The 21,561-nt window shown below is 37.8% G+C and overlaps 2 protein-coding genes and 1 long non-coding RNA gene across 11 annotated transcripts in view; 2 read left to right on the top strand and 1 right to left on the bottom strand.

The window, feature by feature from the left end:
* The window catches only part of OTOGL (otogelin like), a 136,919-nt gene extending 125,123 nt beyond the window's left edge, over nucleotides 1-11,796 (top strand). Inside the window, 4 exon segments of the mRNA XM_043507385.1 lie at nucleotides 255-374; nucleotides 2,329-2,374; nucleotides 6,160-6,239; nucleotides 10,230-11,796. Of these exon segments, the coding sequence (XP_043363320.1) occupies nucleotides 255-374; nucleotides 2,329-2,374; nucleotides 6,160-6,239; nucleotides 10,230-10,430 (447 nt within the window). The 3' untranslated portion in view covers nucleotides 10,431-11,796.
* LOC122455919 lies at nucleotides 2,511-5,487 on the bottom strand. The gene is made up of 3 exons (XR_006274435.1): nucleotides 4,909-5,487; nucleotides 4,128-4,257; nucleotides 2,511-2,611 (listed from the first exon to the last, which is right to left on the bottom strand). It is a non-coding gene; the product is annotated as an uncharacterized LOC122455919 (long non-coding RNA).
* A 7,716-nt stretch (nucleotides 11,797-19,512) lies between the features above and the next one.
* Nucleotides 19,513-21,561, top strand: part of PTPRQ (protein tyrosine phosphatase receptor type Q) — a 200,190-nt gene continuing 198,141 nt past the window's right edge. For 4 of the 9 annotated variants that reach the window (XM_043492806.1, XM_043492801.1, XM_043492787.1 and 1 more), the window contains exon 1: nucleotides 19,514-20,084. In XM_043492806.1, coding sequence (XP_043348741.1) covers nucleotides 19,914-20,084 — 171 coding nt within the window. In that variant the 5' untranslated portion in view covers nucleotides 19,514-19,913. Of the gene's footprint in view, nucleotides 20,085-21,561 lie in introns of all 9 variants that reach the window. The other 5 variants (XM_043492814.1, XM_038388044.2, XM_043492796.1 and 2 more) reach the window with 2 other exon arrangements.

The raw sequence follows: 21,561 nt of genomic DNA, 5'->3' as shown, positions 1-21,561 counted from the left end.
CTATGACTCTTACTGATTCTGAGTCATAATTCAGTTTCCATTCTGATTCACAGGGAAGTAAATTGCACCAGCCCCTTTTCTGGTGCAAGCTCTTTTCCTTCCGGCTGGTGCATTGGCGAGGAATAGAGTCCAGGGTCTGTCCACTATCTTAGTGGCTACATGTGGAAATAACACCTTTATAACTAAACAATATTCTAGTGTCAGTGCTGCTGTAACTTGCTGTCTGTTCTGGTATTTTTGTTTTGTATTTGTAGGAGGGAAGCACCTGGGTCTCCAATTGCACCAAATATGAGTGTGCAAAGACTGCTGTAGGTGCTATGATACTGGGATCTAGTGTTGTCTGCCCCCCTTTTAATGAGACTGAATGCACAAAGGTTTGTACTTTGTGATTTTAAATCATAATAAGTAATCTTTTGTTTTGGAGCTTGGCATTCATTTCAGAACTGTTATGGGTCTGACAATCATATTATACTTTCCATAGAATGATGAATCTAAAAAAAATTTGGTAAGTAACAACTTTAAAATGAGCAATTAATGTTCTTATTTACTATTCTTCTGTTTGTTTTTAGGATTATATCATACATCCCAAACAATGTCCACTTTTAAAATTTTGTTTGATTGGTATTAAGCTGCACTCTTAAAGGGTTCTTACTCCCTTTAATTTTGTCTGAGCAGAGTTCTGAATAGGACCTATAATTCAGAGTTTATAAACACATAAATGAAATAAGTTGTTTCATGCCACTTAGAAACTTTGCAGATAAATGTGCAGCAGCAGAGTTTCAAAATGCCATAAATTGAATAGAGATTAGAAACAGTTCAAGAGGCTTGCTGACTTTGTGCTCTGCGTGAAACAAATAGCTCTGGTTCATGAAGATTACAAATTACTTAGTATACCTACCTAAAAATTAACATCTATAAACCAAATAGCTATGGTTCAAAGATACTCCCCCCCACACACACACACTTTTTTGTTGTTGTTTAGGGAATATAGGTTTCTAGCTTTTATCTTAATTAATTATTCTGTTTTTTGTACATTCTAGTTCTTGCACTTGTGGCTGTTCAAGCAATGCTCCTAAAAATACATTGCAGTATCTGTCCTGAGTACTGATTTCAAATTCTGCACAAGATCTATAAATGTGTTGCATGCTATTTAGAAAGGGCACAGAGCTACTCTCCTGTCTATTCCAAATAAAGCACCTTATCATAAAGTAACATTGACACTGTTAAAAACGTTTTCTTATTTCCGGAGCTTTTTCATCACATTCTCTTTCTTTACTAATAATGGCCAAGATTTTCCAGAATGTGTTCCTAAAATTATCTTACTGAATCAGTTCAACCTGATTTTCAGAAGTGCTAAGCACTGATTTCAAGTGAGAGTTGAGATTGCTCAGCAGTTTTGAAAATCAGGTTAGGTTAATTTAGGAGCTAATATGGATTTCGGAAGGTAACTTGAAGAACTCGTTTTTGAAAAATTGATCAACATATTCAGTGATTTCTCTATAACAATATAGGAAACCAATATTGTAAGTTAAAAAAAATCTTTTGTACGGTATTAGTACAAGACAGTTATCCCATCCACTCTCCAGCTTTATCTGCAATTTTTGTAAATGTATTAAGTGTGGACAGTTTAGCCCTTATTTATGCCAGTTCCGCATGAGAGAGATCCTTTCTTTTTTTAATTTAAAAAGGAATATCTCCTCTTTTTGATATGTTTTCTGCATTTCCACTTCAGTCCTGCCTACAATACATTTGAGAAGAAAACCATAAGAAAGGTTAATTATAGAATGTGAAAGGAAAACGAAAAAAACTAGAATGAAGGGATGAATTAGAGCTCTGAAAATATATTACATGAGGCAAAATTATAGGTATTCAGTTGTAAGTAGCTATCTAATTGGAATCTTCACTGTGTTCATTTCTGTGGTACATGAGCAATGTAAATTCTTTTAAATCTTGAACAAAACTACATTTTACTCATATATGGAATTTTTTAAGTATCCAAGTAACTCCCAATGTTAACTGAGCCATCAGTGGGAGAATGGATGGTAGTGTCTGAAGATGACTGCTCTCTTGAGTCAAAAGAGACCAGCTCAGATATGCTCAATCATAATGGCAAGTTCATTTTCAAATATTATATTTTAAAACATCTTGGAGATTTTGACACAGAGCCTTTGCTGGTGTGAATTTTTGTAACTTCATGGACAACGGTGATAGTGCACCAATTTACACCAACTGAAGATTTGGCCCATTATGTTCTAAATGTAATTAGATACAGCAGGGCATTGCATTGGGCACAGTCTTTTTTGATATATTCCCCTTTTCTTTTCCTAGAATGGAGGCACTGTGCAGACTTATAATGATGGCTGCTGCAAGACGTGTAAGTGAAGAAAGCTACTGCAATACATGCTAGTTTGGCTTTGGTTTTGGAGAGCAGTGTTTTTTAACTCAGTTGCTGGGACATAAGGAAGGAAAAAGCATGCAGTCCCCAAATCAAACAAAATTGTTATAATTTTTTAACAACTGTTTATTTAAAAGCCTTGCTTCATATGGCTGCTGATATGGTGATATTTAACCTTATCCTTCTGGAGTATAACCAAATCTCTCCAAAGACAGCCTGAGGAAGATGAAAAGTGATCTCAATTTAAATAATGAAAAGATTTGTTTGTTGTTAAGATTACTCCAAAACTATACATATACATATTTATAGTGTTCTCTATAAAAGCTCAGAACAAATTTTCTAAAATTGATACCTATTTTGATCATATTGAAACAAATTGTATAATTATGGGTTTATTCTGTTTTGTTCTTTTATGTTTTCTAGGGTCAGAGTGCTGGAACACAATATTTTTTAAATTGAAAAGTTAACTCTTTCCATCTTGGAAAATGCATTTAAATCCCAGATATGAAAAAATTGCAGGGTGTAGAGCAAATAATTATTGATGGTGATAAAAGGCACAAATCTAAACCAAATGAACACTTGTCCTATGTAGCTATATATTCACATTCTATGAATGTGCATGTTTAAAACATTCAGGTTCTTAATTATGGTGTAGGTTATGTGACAGATTCTGATTTCTTTTTACTCCAGTGTAAAAACAGACTGAGAACAGAATCTGGTCCTGTATCTGTAGTTTTGAACAACAAAAAACTTTGTTATTTAGGCTGTGAATTCTAAACTATATAAAGTAAAACCTTTGATTCTGTATAATTAGCTAACAATAAAAGCCAAAAATACAGCTGCTTGGAAAACACAATTTTTTTCTTCAGAATTAAAATTTTGGGGCATAAAATGTCTTTGAAATCCTGAATTTCATTTTTTAAAATGAGTTGTAATCAATAATATCGCATAAGAACACCTAAGTATAGTTTCATATTGCACTGTGTCATATTTGTGACATTCAAAAGTACAATATGATAGCTGCATATGTATACCTGTATCTCTCTTAAGAGTGGCTGCATAAAGACATATATTTATTCATAGTTATCAAATAAAATTATATTTAACATCCATGGCATACAAGGCCCTGAAAATCAATTTTTAGGAATGTGGATGGAATGTTGTTCCTTCATATATGCAGCAAAGAAGCCAGAAATGATTGTAGCTTAATCAAGTACTTTTTTCATAATGAAAAACAATAATAATAATAATAATTAATAAAAAAAACCTGCACAAGTATTGTGCTAGCATCTTTCAAAGGGGTTATTCCTTTACTGGTTGGAGTAAAGTTGCAAAATATTTCACTGAAGCCATACAATGGGTGGGTTTCATTTAGAGAATGAGACTAAAGTATTAATGGCTACAAATATTTTCTGCATTTTGCAGTAATCAGGAAAGATTTAGCTTTCACAATATTCTGTGGCCTCAGGAAAGGCGTTGTTATACTTCAGAAATATTTGCTGAGGTGGCTGCTAAGAACAAAAGTACAATATATACAATTACATGCTATTTTATTTTTTTTATTTGTTTTTGTGTTTTCAAACTAAAAGCATGTGCCCTGGGGTAAAGCAGTTAAAAAGACAAATTAAAAATAGAGCTTGCAACACCTGGGGGTTGTAATGGGAACAAGTAATCCTTCTGAAAAGAGCTTGATTAAGTGCATGCAAAGTGAGATCATATACTTAATTCTTACCTTGCCATAGTTATGAAATACCCATTGCAAAAATGTGGTATGCCTGGAAACACTGTTCAAGTTTTGTCTTAACCAGGAAAGTACTAAGTCTAGGGTGTTGTCAGTGAGATTTTCAGCAACTGCAGAATTTCTAAATTTGGAAGGCAAACAGAGAATTTCATTACTTTTTTACCAAAAGAAAAATTGCAATTGGCAGTGTAAGAATTAATGAAATGTCATTTGTGTAAAAATGTTTTTATTTTACAAGAAACTTATATTCCTAATAATTCTGCCAGGTTCTGGATTGGGTGTATTACCCTTTGCCATTAGCCCTGTAGTCTCTACTGATAGTATAAATTGTGAACCAGGTATTATTACTTTTAATAATGTATTTTCTTTTTTATATAACATAATCTTTTTTAATGTAACATAATTGTTTGTAGTGATATATTTATACATGACTATCAATGTAATATAACCAATACCATACTGGTATTAGGCCTGATCCTGAGAGGTACTGATCCCCTGGAATCTTCCATAGAGCAGAGATCCTCTGTAAGATCCTATTGCTCAATGCATCTCAGGATTAAGTCCATTACCAGTTGGAATGTGCTGTCAGTAGTAGATCAAAATGCACTATGTAACTTTTAGTGTGCAGTAGCACAGTTCACATGGCTACTTAGTGCACAATGAGTGACGCACTGTAGATTTACACCCCTTGCTTGCTGCACACTAAATCACTGTTTAGACAAGCCCTTGCACAGCAATTTTGGTAAGAGAGTACAGTGTTTAGTATACCAACCAACATGATCTTGATTCTGCATAGCATTTGTCAGAGGATAGCATGGCATCTGTCCCCTGAAGTCAGAAGAGTCGTGCTTTACTCCTGACATACATACAAGATACCCACTGATCCAGTAGCTACTCCACGTGCGTCACTGGATTGCTCGGAGCTTGCTGATCTTACAAAACATATGTTCTTCCTTTCCTGTGGAGCAGGAATGGGATTGTGCTGAAAGTGAAGAGGGACTTTGTTGGTTAGTCCCACTTAATTTAGATGCTGAAGATGAAAAATGATTATGTGGCAACACAGTTATACAGTGACTTCTGATTTGGCTGTGAAATCGGTGTAGTAAAAGTATATTGTATAATAGATACAGCTAGCACAACTTGTCTTGTGTCCTGTGGTATGGCGGTTTTGTGTAACCTTTGCATTTGTTTCAGTATCATGGTTTTAGTTGTTTTGTGTCACAAGTATCCTTCTTAATATTTGGATAGCTTCATTTTCCAAAGGCTAGAAGAAAAATCCACAAAAATACATAACAGCAGAAAAATGTAATATTTTCATAAACCTCTTTGCACATTTGCTAGCCCGAATACTACTAGCTCAAGCTATGGGAATAGTATTTAGTACAAAATACCCCACATACGTAGAGGAGATGTGCATATCGCCTACTAAGTCTTCCCAAAGCCCTGTCAGACCTCTCCCATAATCAGTAAACCTGGACCCTAGTCTGTGTGCTGGATATTTAAAGCTGGTTTATCTTCTAATGATGGCCAGTTCCAGAAGTGTTTTAAGGAGCAAGAGCAAGGATATAATTATTAAAAATATGTCTTTTAAATAAGTATAATTAACACTAATTTCAAGTTAGTGTCTGTAATTTTCATAAGTTCAGCCTTAGTATTGATAATGTTTGAAAAACAGCATTTTGCCCTTTTCTATTCACTGGGCTTGTCTTTGCTATGTGGGTTCAATCTTCAAAAGCTTTACAACATAACTATTATATCACTCTAACATTTCAACAGTTGTAGCCTCTTTATATGTTCTATGACTATGCTGATTAATGTCTTCATATATTATAATTAGAAAGTATGGTCTTTTTTCCAGGAAATGTTTATGAATATATTACTGGTTTGTCACTGCCTAATGATTTAGATATGGAAATAATATTTTACCATATTATTAATTTAAAATGTAAGAATTCATTTTAAAGAATGAATAAACAGAGCACAATGTATATTTAATGAATAAACATTTTCTATATGTTATCAGGTAGAAAGGAAGAAAGGATTTGCCAGAAAGTGACAGTCAGAACAACTATAAGAAAGAGTGACTGTATAAGTCAGAGGCCTGTAAGTATAGAAAACTGCTGCCTTTGTGTTTCATAATGAGCATGAGTCATACTAATACAACAAGTATGAAAAAGGATTGCAGACATCAATATACAACAAAAAATGCTGTTATCCTCTCATGAAGCAGACCTCTCACCCTGGAAATGTTATTTTACTCATAAGTGTGGGTAAAAATTAATTACTTTTGCCCATACATGGCAGAAGTGCTGAGCCCTTCTACCTGGGATAACATCTGACTCCAAATGAAAAGTACACAGTACAATTGCTTATCACTGACAAAGTCACTGACCTCTCCATCATGAAATAACATCCCTAAAGAGGAGTTACACAAAAAAGGGAGTATAAATGCTTCCACTTATAAATGATCATAGAATATCAGGGTTGGAAGGGACTTCAGGAGGTCATCTAGTCCAACCCCCTGCTCAATGATGGAAACACATTCCTCCTTAAAGAGCTCTCTGACGTAAATGTTCTTCTCTTTTCCACGTGACAAGTCTCTTTATATCATACACTGATGATAGCCTTTATGGAGATCATTTAATAAGACATCATACTGCTCTGCTTTGGTGAGGTCTCAGGTATAAGACCTGTTACGTGAATGTGTGAATGTGTCAATAATATAGTGGAAAAAGGAGAACCAGTTGATGTAATTTATTTAGCCTTCCAAAAGGCCTTTGACAAGGTCCTACACAAGAGGCTATTAAAAAAGCAAATAGTTGTGGAGTGAAAAGCAAAATATTGTTATGGATCAAAAGTTGGCTAGTACCTATAATGCAAAGAGTAGGTTTAAATGGTCAATTTTCATCATTGCAAAAGGTTAACAGCAGGTGTCCCACACTTCCATACTAGGTCCTGTGGTGTTTAATATATGTATTAATGATCTGGAAAGGAGTGTGAATAGGGGCATAGCAAAGTTTGCAGCTGACAAAGTTATTTAGGTTAGTCAGGGTCAGAGAAGACTGAGAATTTCAGAGAGATCTAAACAAATTATGTAAATGGGCAACATGATGGCAAATGAAATTTAATGTAGGCAAATATAAAAGTAATGCACACTGAGAGGAAAAATGTAAGCTACTCTTATAAGGTTCTAAATTAACTGTATCAATCCAAAATAGCTCATTGCAAACCTTTACTCAATGCACAGCTGCAATCAAAAAAAGCTAACAAGGTGTTAGGATGCGTAAGGAATGGGAGGGAGAATAATCCCCAAAATATGTCTTTAAATCAATGATGTGGCCTATCCTGTAATACTGTGTACAGTATAGATCACCCCATCTCAAAAACTGTATTGCAAAACTGGAGGTGGTTCAGAGAACAGGGACGAGAATATTCAAGGTCATGGAAAAACTTGCAGATGAAGAGAGATTGAAAAGAATGGGATTGTGTACATTAGAAAGAAGACAAATAAGACAGACATGATAGACGTATATGCAATAATGAATGGCGTAGAGATGATGGATTGGGAGCAACTGTTCTCGCTGTCTCATATTACAAGAACTAGGGGACTTTCAATGAAATGAAAAAGTAGGATATTCACAATCAATAAAAGAAATACTTTTTCACACAGTGTGTAATTAAGCTGTGGAACTCATTGCCACAAGAAGTTGTTGAGACCAAAAATTTAACAAGATTCAAAAAGGGATTAGACATTTATATGGATATCAAGAAGATACAGAATTATTATTCAAAACCTAATTTTTGGAAGGGATATTAAAGCTTGTGCTGGAATAAATTGCCTGTGGAGGTTGTGGAATATCCATCATTGAAGATTTTTAAGAGTAGGTTAGGCAAACACCTGTCAGGAATGGTCTGGATAATACTTAGTCCTGCCATGAGTGCAGAGGACTGGACTAGATGAACTCTCGAGATCCCTTCCAGTCCTGTGATTCTATGATTTAGGCTTAAGCCAATCTCTAACTATTAAAGCTTGGGATGAAACCTGTGTGCGGGCAATTTATTCCACAGTTGCCTATTGCAAAATTCTAATGCCATCCTCTGAAGTATCTGGTTCTGTCAACTGTCAGAGACAGGATACTGGACTGGATGGACTACTACTCTGAATCACTATGGCAATTTGTATATAACATATCTATGGATGTTATTTCATGATTCTATTTATTTTACAACTGTGTATCAGCATTCTAATCTGCCCCAGCACAATAGCAGATCAGAAAACTCTTTATAAGCTGTAAGTATAGGATGAAATCCAGGTCCCACTGAAGTTAGTAGGGTCAGGATAACACTCATGGTAATATAGACCTTGTCTACACTTGCAATGGCATATAGATTATGTGTAGCTACATGCTGCAGTGAAAAGTAGGCTGTGTCCACATTGTGATGTGTAGTTACATGCGGCAGTGAAAGGTTCTGCCAGGGGAAGACAGTGGGGAAAGGGTCCAGCAGCTGGGACACTACACTACTAAAAATAATGTAGATATGGGAGGCACTGCTTGGGTGTGTAGAGAGCCATGTTGGATATACACCCTAAGGTTCTAGCATGTCTTTACTTGGTTAAGAAGTGTTTCGTGGTCTACAATGCTATTTATACTTGTGCCAGGGGAGTGTGCAGTGTATGTACTGTGTATGCTGCCATAAGTGTAGACATAGCCAAAGTTCAAGTCCCAAACAAACAATACAAAAGATGGCAATTTGATTCTGTGGCACAAGTACTTTTATGCAACCTCCACTACCCCATCCACCCACCTTGTTCCTTGCTGACCTAACCTCTGCTCTCATACTTTCAGATATATCTATCAGAGCGATAGTGTGGCTAAGGACTGTTTTCTAGCTGCTAGCCATATTGAAAGAGGAAGGAGAAAGCTATCATACTAGTGTGCTTCCGCTCTTGATCCCGCAGAGGGATACTTAAGATTGACTTTTCCACAGGTTGCTTAGATTAATCCATCAACAGTAAAGGACACAGCTTTAGCTGCACAGTATAAGAGTTATAAATATATCCATCTATTTTAGGTTTCAGAGTAGCAGCCGTGTTAATCTGTATTCGCAAAAAGAAAAGGAGGACTTGTGGCACCTTAGAGACTAACAAATTTATTTGAGCATAAGCTTTCGTGAGCTACAGCTCACTTCATCAGATGCATTCAGTGGAAAATACAGTAAAATAAAATTTTCCACTGAATGCATCCGATGAAATGAGCTGTAGCTCATGAAAGCTTATACTCAAATAAATTGTTAGTCTCTAAGGTGCCACAAGTACTCCTCATCTATTTTAGGAGTTTAGTGATGGCAGGACAAGTTTTTGAACTTAAACAGTTTCTCAATCAAGTTTAAATTCTCAGAACCAGAGAAGGGAGAAGAAAATCTGAAGATTCTCTTCTTAGGTTATAGGAAACTCTGTGTGGGGTAGGGTTTTGCTCTCACAGGAATAATATCCCTCTTTAAGGGCCTGCTATCCAGAGCCCAATGGAATCTTTCCATTGACTTCAGTGGGCTTTGGATCAGGCCTTGATTGATGATTACCATGTAGATCAACCTGGATATAACTTAAATCATCTCTTATATATTATCTCTGTATCTGTCTCATTACCTTCAAAAGCCTAGATGCTCTTCCACAACAGTGGTAGGCCAGGAACAGGGAGTGCATTGCTTGGAGAAGAAGGTAGTATAAGGTAAAAGTTAGTGGTAAACAGCTTTAAAATAAAGCACCAAATTTTGTTCAGGCTCAGCCAACATATGTGGTCACAAGTACAAAACAATTCCACATTTAGAAGCTGACTTCATTTTAAAAAGAAAAGGCAAGAACAAAGAGGCTCACCTCAACTTAGAATTGACATAACCATTTAACATAGTTTTGTATGTGATAACTTTCAAATGATTTCTAATAGGGAAAATTATTAGTATCAGAATCCTTTACAAAATCCTGGATATTTTTAGATGTAAAAACAGATTCTGATTGCAGTTAATTTTGAAATGTTTTGTTTCATCTTGTTAATGAAACTTGTTTGATAATTTCTCTTTCTCTGTCACTAATAGATAAATGTGGCTTCCTGTGAAGGGAAGTGCCCCTCAGCTACAATTTTTAATGTCAATATCAATAGCCATTTAAGATTCTGTAAATGTTGTCGTGAAAATGGAGTACAGAACCTGACTGTGCCACTATACTGCTCAGGAAATGGCACTGAAGTGATGTACGTCATCCAAGAGCCTACAGACTGTTCATGCCAATGGAATTGAACATCTGATGGATTCCTTGTATTTGATTTCACAGTGAGAATTGAAGTTGGCTTCCTATCATTGAATTATATTTTTTTGGCATTGGACAGACTGAATAAATACTATATAGAAAAATATATTTTATCCGTAATGTTTCAGACAACTTGGTTTCTTAGCAAATTTAGTAGAAATTGCATAGAAATATTACAGCAAAAACATTTTCAGACATTGGCAAATATACATCTATAATTTCTTTTATATCAGATTATTAATTTGATAATTATTTACTTCTCTCCAATATGCTGCTGAAAACTAATTCGATTTTAAAAATTTAAACTTGATTGAATTGGGCCATCTGTATCCAAAAGTTAATTTTTGTGAAAACTTTTGCTTTTATCATATTGGCAGTTCCATTAGGCATTACTCAGTGCCTGAAATCTGCTTAAACTTGAACCCACTGAGCAACATGATGAATGTAGTCCTTTTTAATTTTGTACTTTTAAAAAACCTGTGGCCTAAATTCTGTATAATGTTACGTTCCTTAAATCTATGGCATTTTGCTTTTTTAATATCATATATACATTTTAAATACTGTGATTGGATAGAAGAGCCACCTATGGATGGTGGTTCAGACTTTTGTTAAAAATATGTAAAAACTGTGCCGTTCACCCTAGGCTTATACTTTAAATCAATTTTTAACTTTTTATAACCAATCAGAGGAGAAATTGCTGTTTATTTTATGAGGATGCTGGAGTGAGATTCTGTGAATGTATTCTGTTTTGAAAGTGGACTAGTGCACCTTCTGCTTTGGTTTTACCCTTTGTTTCATGGGTTGAAATTCTCATGTTCAGTACTTTTTATTTAAATGAACTAAATTTAAAGATTGTTTTAAAGGAATATTAAGATTGGGCACACTTGCTGAATCAAAGTCTCAAATCATTTGGAGTCAAGAAGAAACATGCTCCCTCTGAAAAGGATATAACATTGATTGTAAGGAGATAAGTGAAATTCATATATATAATTAATCTGTGGATGCACATGGTCTGTATATTTGCTGCCAGAAGTGCTCTCCATTTTCTTAGCCATCAACTATTTATTGTAATTCTTAAGAATTGAGAATCTAGCTTTATGCCCATTTTCAGAAGTATTGCTTACCCTAGAAACTCAGTGGTAAATTCCTAGCCTGGTTGAAGTCATTGGTAGTTAAGCCATTGACTTCAGTGAGGCCAGGCGTTCACTCATGTTGTGTATTATTTTGAAACTAAAATTCTTGGCTAAGAATCTCAGAATTTCTTGGGCAAGCAATTCTCAAACAATAGATATTTAAACTGTCAGAATTTAATAAAATAATAATGAGGTTGTATTATTATATTGTTTTTATAATGAGAAATAGTCAATATAAAAAGGAAAAATAAATATATTTAAAAGTTATGGCTGTTTTGTATCATTCATCACTTCATATGTGAAACCTAACTTTCCATCTTCTGTGAACTAAATTTGGCTGATTATGGAGAAAAATAGTATATAAATTTAAATCAGTCACAGTTATTCATGACACCCTTCCTATGGATTCAAAGAAGGGACCATTGTGATCATCTAGTTTGACCATCTGTGTAACACAGGTCATAGAACTTCTCCAGAATAATTTCTAGATCTTATCTTTTAGAAAAACATCTGTTCTTGATTTTAAAATGGCCGGTGATGGAGAATACACCACAATGCTTTGTAACTTGTTCCAATGTATTTCCAAACAATTTGTTTAGCTTCACTTTCCAACCATTGGATCATATTATACCTTTGTATGTATAGAAGAATCCATTATCAAATATTTGTTCCCCATGTATATTAAAAAAATTGTGAGTTGGGTTAATACTTTAAAACATTTTATCATAAATAAGGCTACAATTTAGTCATTGGCATTTTTAGTCAAAAGTCAAGGACAGGTCATGGACAATAAACAAAAATTCTGTGACCTGTCCATGATCTTTACTATAAATACCATGACTAAATCTTAGCTTCCCTGGGGCACTGCAGTTCTGGGGAGCCGCCCACCGGCCACTACTCCAGCTGCCCCCAAGACTGCTGCTCAGGTGGTCCCCGAGGCCAGCCACACCTGACGCTGCTTGGGTGGTCACCAGGACCTGCTGCCCAAGGCTGTCCAAGCAGCGGCTGATGCGGCTGTCCCTGGGGCCGCTCCAGCAACGGCCATTGCGGCTGGCTGTGGGGCCGCTCCAGCAGTGGCCAGTGCGGCTATTTCTGGGGCCACCTCAGGAGTTGGCCCTGAGGTCAGCTGCTTGGATGGGCCTGGAGTCAGCCACACAGGCCGCTGCAGCTGTGGAAGTCACAGAAATCGTGGAAAGTCACAGAATCCATGACTTCAGTGACAGACACGCAGCCTTAATTATAAAAATGTAATCATTATAAAGAGATAATATTTATCTAATGGTCATAATAGAGTTGCTACCGTAGCAACAAGGATATATCTTTGGAATACTGCTTGTCTATTTTATTCTGTGTAGGGAAGGCAGATACCATAAATAGTCAGAAACCGATCACTTTATCCAGTTGAGACAATGACTGTGGCAGCAACATATAAAATATTATGGGTAAAATCCTGACCCCAGTGAATTCAGTGATAAAATTTATGTTGACTTCAGTGGGGCCAGGTTTTCACCTAGAATTTTAATGAGTGTATAGACCATGCTAAACATTCCATAAACTTTGAGCAAATTAGATGGTTAAGTAGAATACGGCATTATAAATATGGATAGGATTCAGGTTCTCTCATAGAACCAAATCTTGCTCATTTTATTGATGTAAACTTCTGAATGAAGTCATATGCACAAAGATATAAGGCTATGGAATTATGACTTGTGTGACAGATATTTTGTTATTACTAAAATATTACATACTGGGACCTAGAACCAAAATGTGCCTTGCTAGTGCTGTAGGAGTTCATGACCATAATTATAAATATAACTTACTTCCATTTGTTAGCTTATATTCAAAGTTTGTATAGCAGTGCAATATATTGGAAGGACAAATATTCAAAAAAGAAAATGTTGTCAAGAGGTTTTGGCATATAGAGATAGGAATCTTATTTTTATATCTACAGGAAATTGGGCCAATACTTATTAATGTATTTAGTGTTTGCCAAATAATGCCACAAGTTTAAATATGATACAAGAGATTTAATCATTGAACTCTTGATGTGTTTTTATAGAATATCATGGTTGAGATGGGACCTCAGGAGGTCATCTAGTCCAACCCCCTGCTAAAAGCAGGACCAATCCCCAATTTTTGCCCCAGATCCCTAAATGGCCCCCTCAAGGATTGAATTCACAACCCTGGGTTTAGCAGGCCAATGCTCAAACCACTGAGCTATCCCTCCCCCCAAATTTTGATTGAAATGGTAAATGATATATTTGTATACAAAATGTTTTTGCAACACTTAGCACATATTTGTAATTAAAGAATTATCAATAAACATAATATTTTCAAAAAATCACTTGAATTACAATGTAACTAATCAAAAATACACCATGTCTTTTAAAAGAAAAGGAGGACTTGTGGCACCTTAGAGACTAACAAATTTATTTGAGCATAAGCTTTCATGAGCTACAGCTCACTTCATCGGATGCGTTCAGTGGAAAATACAGTGGGGAGATTTATATACATAAAGAACATGAAACAATGCTGTTACCATACACACTGTAATGAGAGTGATCACTTATGGTGAGCTATTACCAGCAGGAGAGCTGGGGGGTGGGGAGAGGACGGGGGAAAGCTCTCTGAATGCATCCGATGAAGTGAGCTGTGGCTCACGAAAGCTTATGCTCAAATAAATTTGTTAGTCTCTAAGGTGCCACAAGTACTCCTTTTCTTTTCTCGAGTTGGATCAGACCCTCGCTGAAAATCTAGAACAAACTTCTTCCTCTTATTGGACCAGTTCCTGCTCCACTGATGGATTATTTTTTGTATAATTTTACTTCATCTGTAAATTACTTTGTAGTGCACTGAGTAATAGGCATTCAGAATTCCACTCTGAAGAGGAAAAATTATTGGGGGTAATTCACTGGTGCAAGGGCCTCTGCAGTACTCAAGCCCCACATAGGGCTGTGCTCGTGGTAACACAGTGCTCGTGGTAACATAGATGCACCTGTGCATCACCTATGTGCTATGGAAAGGATCTCCAACATAGGCCAACAATTCTGCATTTCTTCCACATAAATGCCTGAATACTCTAAGCTTTATGTGGTTTGAATAGATTTCATCCATTTCATATACTTTAATTAAAATACATTCTAAGGCATTGCTATAGAGAGAGAGAGTAGCCCATCTGTAATTGGGATTGTGTGTGTGTGTGTTTTTCCCCCCCTCATTATTTACTTTTAAAGTTTCTGAGGTATGGAAGCTGGCAAAATTAGGAGTAAATCAACATTGGCAAATTGTTAGCATGCTTTTTTGGCACATCATATCTCAAAATCCACAAGAAACTTCAAATTTATTCACAAATTCTTGAGTGCCTATTGACCGTATTGGAACTATATCTTTTACCTGCCTCCACAGCACTCCTGCTTACAAACAAAGGGCCTGATCCTGTATTTGAACTCAGTGGCAGAATTTCTTTTGACTTTGGAGGATTGGCCCCAATTCTGGAAAACTATGAATATACAATTAGTATTTTTACTTTCCTAAGTAGCCTTATTGTGTTTTCTGGTATTACTTCTGAGTAAGAGTTTGGGAGAACTAAACTTGTTAGGATTGTATACAAGTTCTTGTGTTACATTTTGGGCACTACACTGGTGGAAAACTCAAACTTAAACATTTGCTGGAAATGCTGAATGAAAGAAAAATATTTGTTTGGGGAGTACTCTTTCGATTAAAGTGGAATGTTACACACACACACTCTTTATTGAGTGGGGCTTTAATAAAATACCTTTAAAACTGCCCATTTGGTTTAATCACAGCAACTCGGGTCGTTTGTTTTTGTTTGTTTGTTTGTTTGTTTGTTTTTGTTTTTGTCAACGAGACCTGGAGAATGCAGGGAATTTGTAAGTCCAAAACTTCTTCGGCCGCAGAAATTTAGGTCACTTGGTTTACTCAAAAGCTATGCAAGCTCTGACTAAAATGTCACTGTTGTTTACTTCACAATTTCAATGTTGTGTGCAGCTCTTAGAAAAATCCTGTAGTGTAACCTGATCAGTGAATATCTCATGATACAGAAATATTGCACCATATGTGACTGTAGAACTTGAAGACATAACCACATAAGGAAATGTGTATCCAGAATTCTCCATGTTTGATAGAGCTACTTATTTTTATTTATACCTTGATTGATTTATCTAGCAGTTAGAATATTCAATTTTTGAGTTTATATATTATCTATTATGAAACTAAGACTTAATTTCAATAGTTTTTTAACAGAATTAACTACCATTTTAAAACTAATTTTTGGAAGGCTGGGATGCTGGATGTCTCACAGCACAGGAGATTTTCTTTTTTAGAATACTGGTTCAAATCCAGCCAAGGTTGCTGGTCCCCAAAAGTCATTACTAAAAGTCATAGCCTTTGTGTTATGAGTTAGTGGTCCCAGCCCTATTATTTGTTTGTTGATGTTTTCATTGGTAGCCCTGCTAGTAGCCTCAGCAGAGAGGCAAAGAACTGAATAACTATGGAGAATCAGTTCCCAATTCTGCTCCTTGAAAGGCGATGGGAATTTTGTCAGTGATTTCAATACGCACTGAATAGGACCCCCATTATAATTTCATCTCTAGAGCTGATCTCTCTGGCTTGTAGGTAATATACGCCATTGAGACAATGTGGGAAGCTTGCATCAGTGTTCATGTTGAATGTGTTCTGCGGATAAATGGAAGACTTAATTCGTAAATGACTTCAGTCTAGTACCCTTCATGACAACTAAATGTACATAAAAATAATTTTCAATTTTTTTTATCCTGAATCTCACTAATTGAAAGTATATGGTACGATAGTTGCTTCTGATTCTTTCTGTTACTGATGATTTTCAGAAATATACTCTGGAGATCTAAAATACATTTTATATAAAAGTATTTCTTAAAAGTAGTTAATGTAATATTTTACACCTTTGACATTTGTGGTGTTATACTTAAAAAACAAACAGACCCCTCAAACAACACTGTTGTGCTGGAGTTGTTTTTATTTCCAAGTAAAGAAACCATAAATAACATCCATTCTGTTTGGTCTCTTGAATTTACAGCAGTGAGAATTGTATTTCAGATATGACTGTAAATCATATTACTGATAAGTAATACAATAAACTAACAAAAATGCCACATTATATTGCCAGGTTTCAGAGTAGCAGCCGTGTTAGTCTATTCGCAAAAAGAAAAGGAGGACTTGTGGCACCTTAGAGACTAACAAATTTATTAGAGCATAAGCTTTCGTGAGCTACAGCTCACTTCATCGGATGCATTTGGTGGAAAAAAAAAAAAGTTTTTTCCACCAAATGCATCCGATGAAGTGAGCTGTAGCTCACGAAAGCTTATGCTCTAATAAATTTGGTGCTACAAGTACACCTTTTCTTTTTACATTATCTTGCAGCTCCTAAGAGCATATGTTAGCCCTAGTGCTAGTTTCAGCATTAGGAAACAGCCTAGTTTCTTAGCACACACACATTTAGATTATAATTCCCTGACCTAGGCTCTAGGCCAGCCTTTATTTTTATACCAACATACTAATGCTGCAATAATGAAGCATTTAGCCACAAAAGGTTCATTTTCCCTTAACGCAGAATGTCTATGATTTTGAAGCATGTGGGGTAAACCCGAAGTTAACTCCCTTTTCGGGAGCCGTTGGGAGGGTGTGCGAGGCGAGGTTAAGCATCGAGCCGCTGCTGCTCGGTGCAGCACGGGGTACCCCGGCCTACGCTGCCGCAGCGTTGCCACCAGCATCGCGTCCGCTCCTTGCTTCTTCACGATCCCGTTCAGCGGCCGTAACGTGGGGCAGAGAAGCCCAGGCCCGGGACAAGTGCACCTCAAACGCTGGGGAAGAGGGGAGGGATGTGGAAGCCTTGTGCAAAGCTGCTTATCCCCCCAAAGGGGAAACTGCTCCCTCAATGGGCATTAAAAAACCACTCGGCTTCCAGTCGAGCCCCAGGGCTCCCCCAGCAGGCAGACGACGCGCCGCTGGAAGCCGGCGCTCCTTTCGACTCAGTGGGGCGCGAGCAAGGCTGGCCAGTCGCCCTTGAGAGAGAGGGGAGTGGGTGGCGCGGGTGGCCCCTGGCCGGGCTCGGGGATCGGGCTCCAGGCCGCCGCAGCCTTGCACTTGGATGGAGGAGCGGAGGGGGGGGGGGGGCTCCCCTGGCTGCTCGTGCTAGAGCCCGCGCCGGGCACGGCCTGGCCGAGATTCCCGCCACTCCCTGAGGCGGAGCACAGCCGCTTGCTCGCCCGCTCCCCGCCTCTCCATGGAGAGCTCCCCTCAGCCGCCCAACACAGGGAAGAGGGCAGGAAGGACCGGAGCGGGCCTCAGCGGCCGGGGCCCGCGCACGGCTGGCAGCGGCTCCTCCGGGCGGGGAGCCGGGCTGCTTTTGAAAGGGGCCGGGGATGCACTCGCTGCCCCGGGGAGCAAAGCGGGCAGGGGCAGGGGCCGGGAGCCGCGGCTGCGCCAGGCTCTGGCTCCGGGGCGCCCTCAGCTCCCTGCCGGCGTCGGCTCCAGCTGCTCGCCGGCTCCGGGCCTCCCCACGTGCCTGGCAGCCTCACCCCAGTGCAGCTGCTGGAAGAGCCGGGCCCCGGCGCAGCGAGCGGGGAGCTGGGTAGGCACAGGGAGCCCTGGAGGGTGCCCAGGCTGTTTGGGGGAGCGCTTTCGACAGCGGGGCCCGAGGGTGTTTGCAAAGGGCCGAGGGGCTGTAAGCCCAGATCTCCTAGTCCCGGCGTCCTTCCTCCTTCCAAAGTCCGGTGCTGCCCCTCCAGGGCTTTAGCATCGGGCCCTACATGAGTCAACGACTGCGCCCAGATTCCGCTGCCTTTCCTCAGTGTGAGTAACAGCGGCTGGCGGAGCAACACGTGGCCAGGCTGAGGAAAGGGAGCAGAATCCGGCCCTAGCTCTCGACTCATGTGGGACCCGATCCTGAAGCACTGTTGCTAGCCGAGTTGTGTTGGCAGAGGAAGTTACTGCTCAGGGTGGCAGAATCTGTGCCTGCCCCAGAGTAATAACCTTCAGCACCCCCTCACTGATTGTTTGCAGGGACTGCTCCAGCTTCAAATCATGTATCTACCTAAAGGGCTTCCGGAGTGGGGCCTGAGCGAAGGTCACTTTTAGGAGGTGAATGTTTTAAAATTGGTAGTGTTGAGGATTGCAGTGATGAAGGATTGCCTTGCCAAAACAGTGACATTTCTTTATGTTCATCTTGCTTGCTAAGAGTTGGGGCGCACTTAAGCTTTTCGATGCTGACACCACGATGCTTGCGGAATTAAAAGGCTTTTGAATAAGCATGCTGGATTAATGGGTGTGAATTTGGAAGTATATCTGCTACATTTTTAGAATAGAATTTTCTATTAATGCTTGTCTAAATTATTAAAGCAATTTCCAGTGAATCATGTACGTACACATTTGTGTGTGGGTGTATGACATCTCTTCTGATGAACAAGTTATTTCACATCATTTATGTAATTTTATGTAGTCATCTAGTAGTTAATTGTATTCATTTTGGTGCTGTTGGACATCTTTGTAAATGTGCACTTTGTATTTGATGATGCATACTTAAGAGACAAAATATTGCCTATGTTGATAGAATGTGCAGATGAGTTCTAACAATAGTTTAAAAGTAATTTACAAGAAGTGTGCATTATGGGCATGATCCAATCCCACTGAAGCCAGCAAAGGATATTTAAGAACGGCCATAATGGGTCAGACCAAAGGTCTATCTAGCCTAGTATCCTGTCTTCCGACAGTGGCCAATGCCAGGTGCTTCAGAGGGAATGAAAAGAACAGGTAAGCATCAATGATCCATCCCCTGTTGCCCATTCCCAGTTTGTGGGAAAACCGAGGCTAGGGACACCATCCTTGCCCATCCTGACTAATAGCCATTGGTGCATCCATTCTCCAGGAATTTATCAACTTCTTTTTTTAATCCTGTTATATTCTTGGCTTCACAACATCCTCTGGCAAAGAGTTCCACTGACTTCACTGAGTTTTGGATCAGGCCCTAAATCTGGGGCCAAATCCTGCTCATACATGTAGACTCATTAAAATTACCCTTGTGGGAGTAAAACAAACGACAGCTGGTCCTGGATGTATCCAATATAATGTCTGATCCTGTAATCGTTATTTAGGCAAAAGATAAACATCATTTTGAAGTTGAGAATTTTGCTGTGTAAGAAGGAGGAGACTGATCCAGAGTTCACTGAAGTCTATAGGAGTCTGTCACTGAGTTCATTAGGCAAGAAGAGCCAGGCCCATAGTGAAGGAGAGTAAATCTAGAATAGTATTGAACTTCAGTTATATCAATATAAAGTGTTAACATGCATGTTCATTATCTTAATTTCCTCCTCATTTTATCTTAAAATATTCCAACATAATTTTGTTTTGAAGCTGTTAAAATTCAGACACATAATAGATACTGGGATTATAAAACTTTCTTTCCATATGGACAAAGTGAATCTGCTGCTGCTGCTGCTGTTAGAATATATATTTCAGGTAAGATTTTTTTTTTCTTTGATGTTTTAATTGAAGTGTACCAAGTTATGGTTACTGGTTAGACTCCTTTTTGTCATTCTAACCATCACAATAAATTGTAATGTATAGTAACCACTCTGTGGTTCCGACTCTGCTGCTGTTGAAATCAATGAAAGTTTACCTTTTATTTTAGTGGAAACATGATTGGGTCCTATGGTAGGTAGGTAGGTGATGAAAATGAAGTGTAAGGACTTTTGCCTAAACCCTTTGTTGTCAGTTTAAAGGCTCCCATTGACTTAAGTGGACTTCGGATAAGACCCTAAATGAGATTCAAAATATTGAAAATAGTTTTTGGAAAAAGAAGTAGAAGGAAAATTATAAGCTGAAGTCCCTTTTGTCCTGTATGATCACAAGTTCTGCATGGCAGAATATCTGAATACATTTGTAAATTTGAAGAATTAAGTGATTTTTGGTAGGTTTTCTATTATACTTGATATTGTGAGATGCTTTGCTCTTGGTTTTTGATCTAACAATGTATATTTGCTTATCACAGTTGCAGGAAGCCACCATGCAAAATAGAGCACAAGTTGGAATGGAAAGAGCTAATCTGTCATTTACAGAAATCTGACCAATTGTATGAATTGCTTGTTACATTTCAAAGCTGATTTTCTTCTGTTCAAAATGAAGAACTTCCATTACATTATTTTCAGTGTAAATTTCTGCAGTTCTCCAGCTTGCTGTACAAGTATAGTTTTAAAGCCTATTATTCTTTTCCTGAGCATATCTAACTTCTCAGTGAACCCTATTGTTTATGGCACACATGTCAGTGTAACGTGGATTCCTTGGCTCCCAAGAAGAGGCTTGCACCATTCTTGTGAAATGTAAACTATACTTTGAATGTGAATTATTATTAAGATCTTAGAAGATTTACATAGTCATGTCAATTTGGCATTAGACATAACAAATGACCCTAAAACAGCAAACTGAGTACCATATCATGATGTATTCACAAAGGGCAAAGCTATATGGAAAATTTATCCTTTTATATTTTGTGTTCAGTTTTTACTACAATACATCCCTTTGCAGTGTAACACCACATAATACAAACAATACAATACAATTAGATTTAGCTTTTATTGTGGAGTAGAATGGTTGCTACTAGTTCAGGCTATGACTTTTTTGAGGTACATTTTGGGTTTTTGTTTCTAGTATTCCATTCAAGGTAAATGGAAATATAAACAGGTAAAGTGCTAAAATCTTTAAATAATCCTAACTTGTATTATATCTAATACAGAGACTGGCAGCTCAGGCCCAAACTCCTTAGAATTTCAGACATATGGTTCAGATTTGTATCTCCAGATACTAAATGAGCCCCCTATGTTTTTTGTTCCAGGTCAGACCCAAAATCAGCAGGAGTCTGTTTTCCTGAATGGGTCTAACCTAAGTCCTGTAAGAACAAATATATCATTAAAATAATGGGAGTAAAATATTTGCATCT

This window comes from Dermochelys coriacea, chromosome 1 (assembly GCF_009764565.3).
Source record: "Dermochelys coriacea isolate rDerCor1 chromosome 1, rDerCor1.pri.v4, whole genome shotgun sequence".
Lineage (NCBI taxonomy): Eukaryota > Metazoa > Chordata > Testudines > Dermochelyidae > Dermochelys > Dermochelys coriacea.
This window is presented reverse-complemented; position numbering and strand designations above follow the sequence as displayed.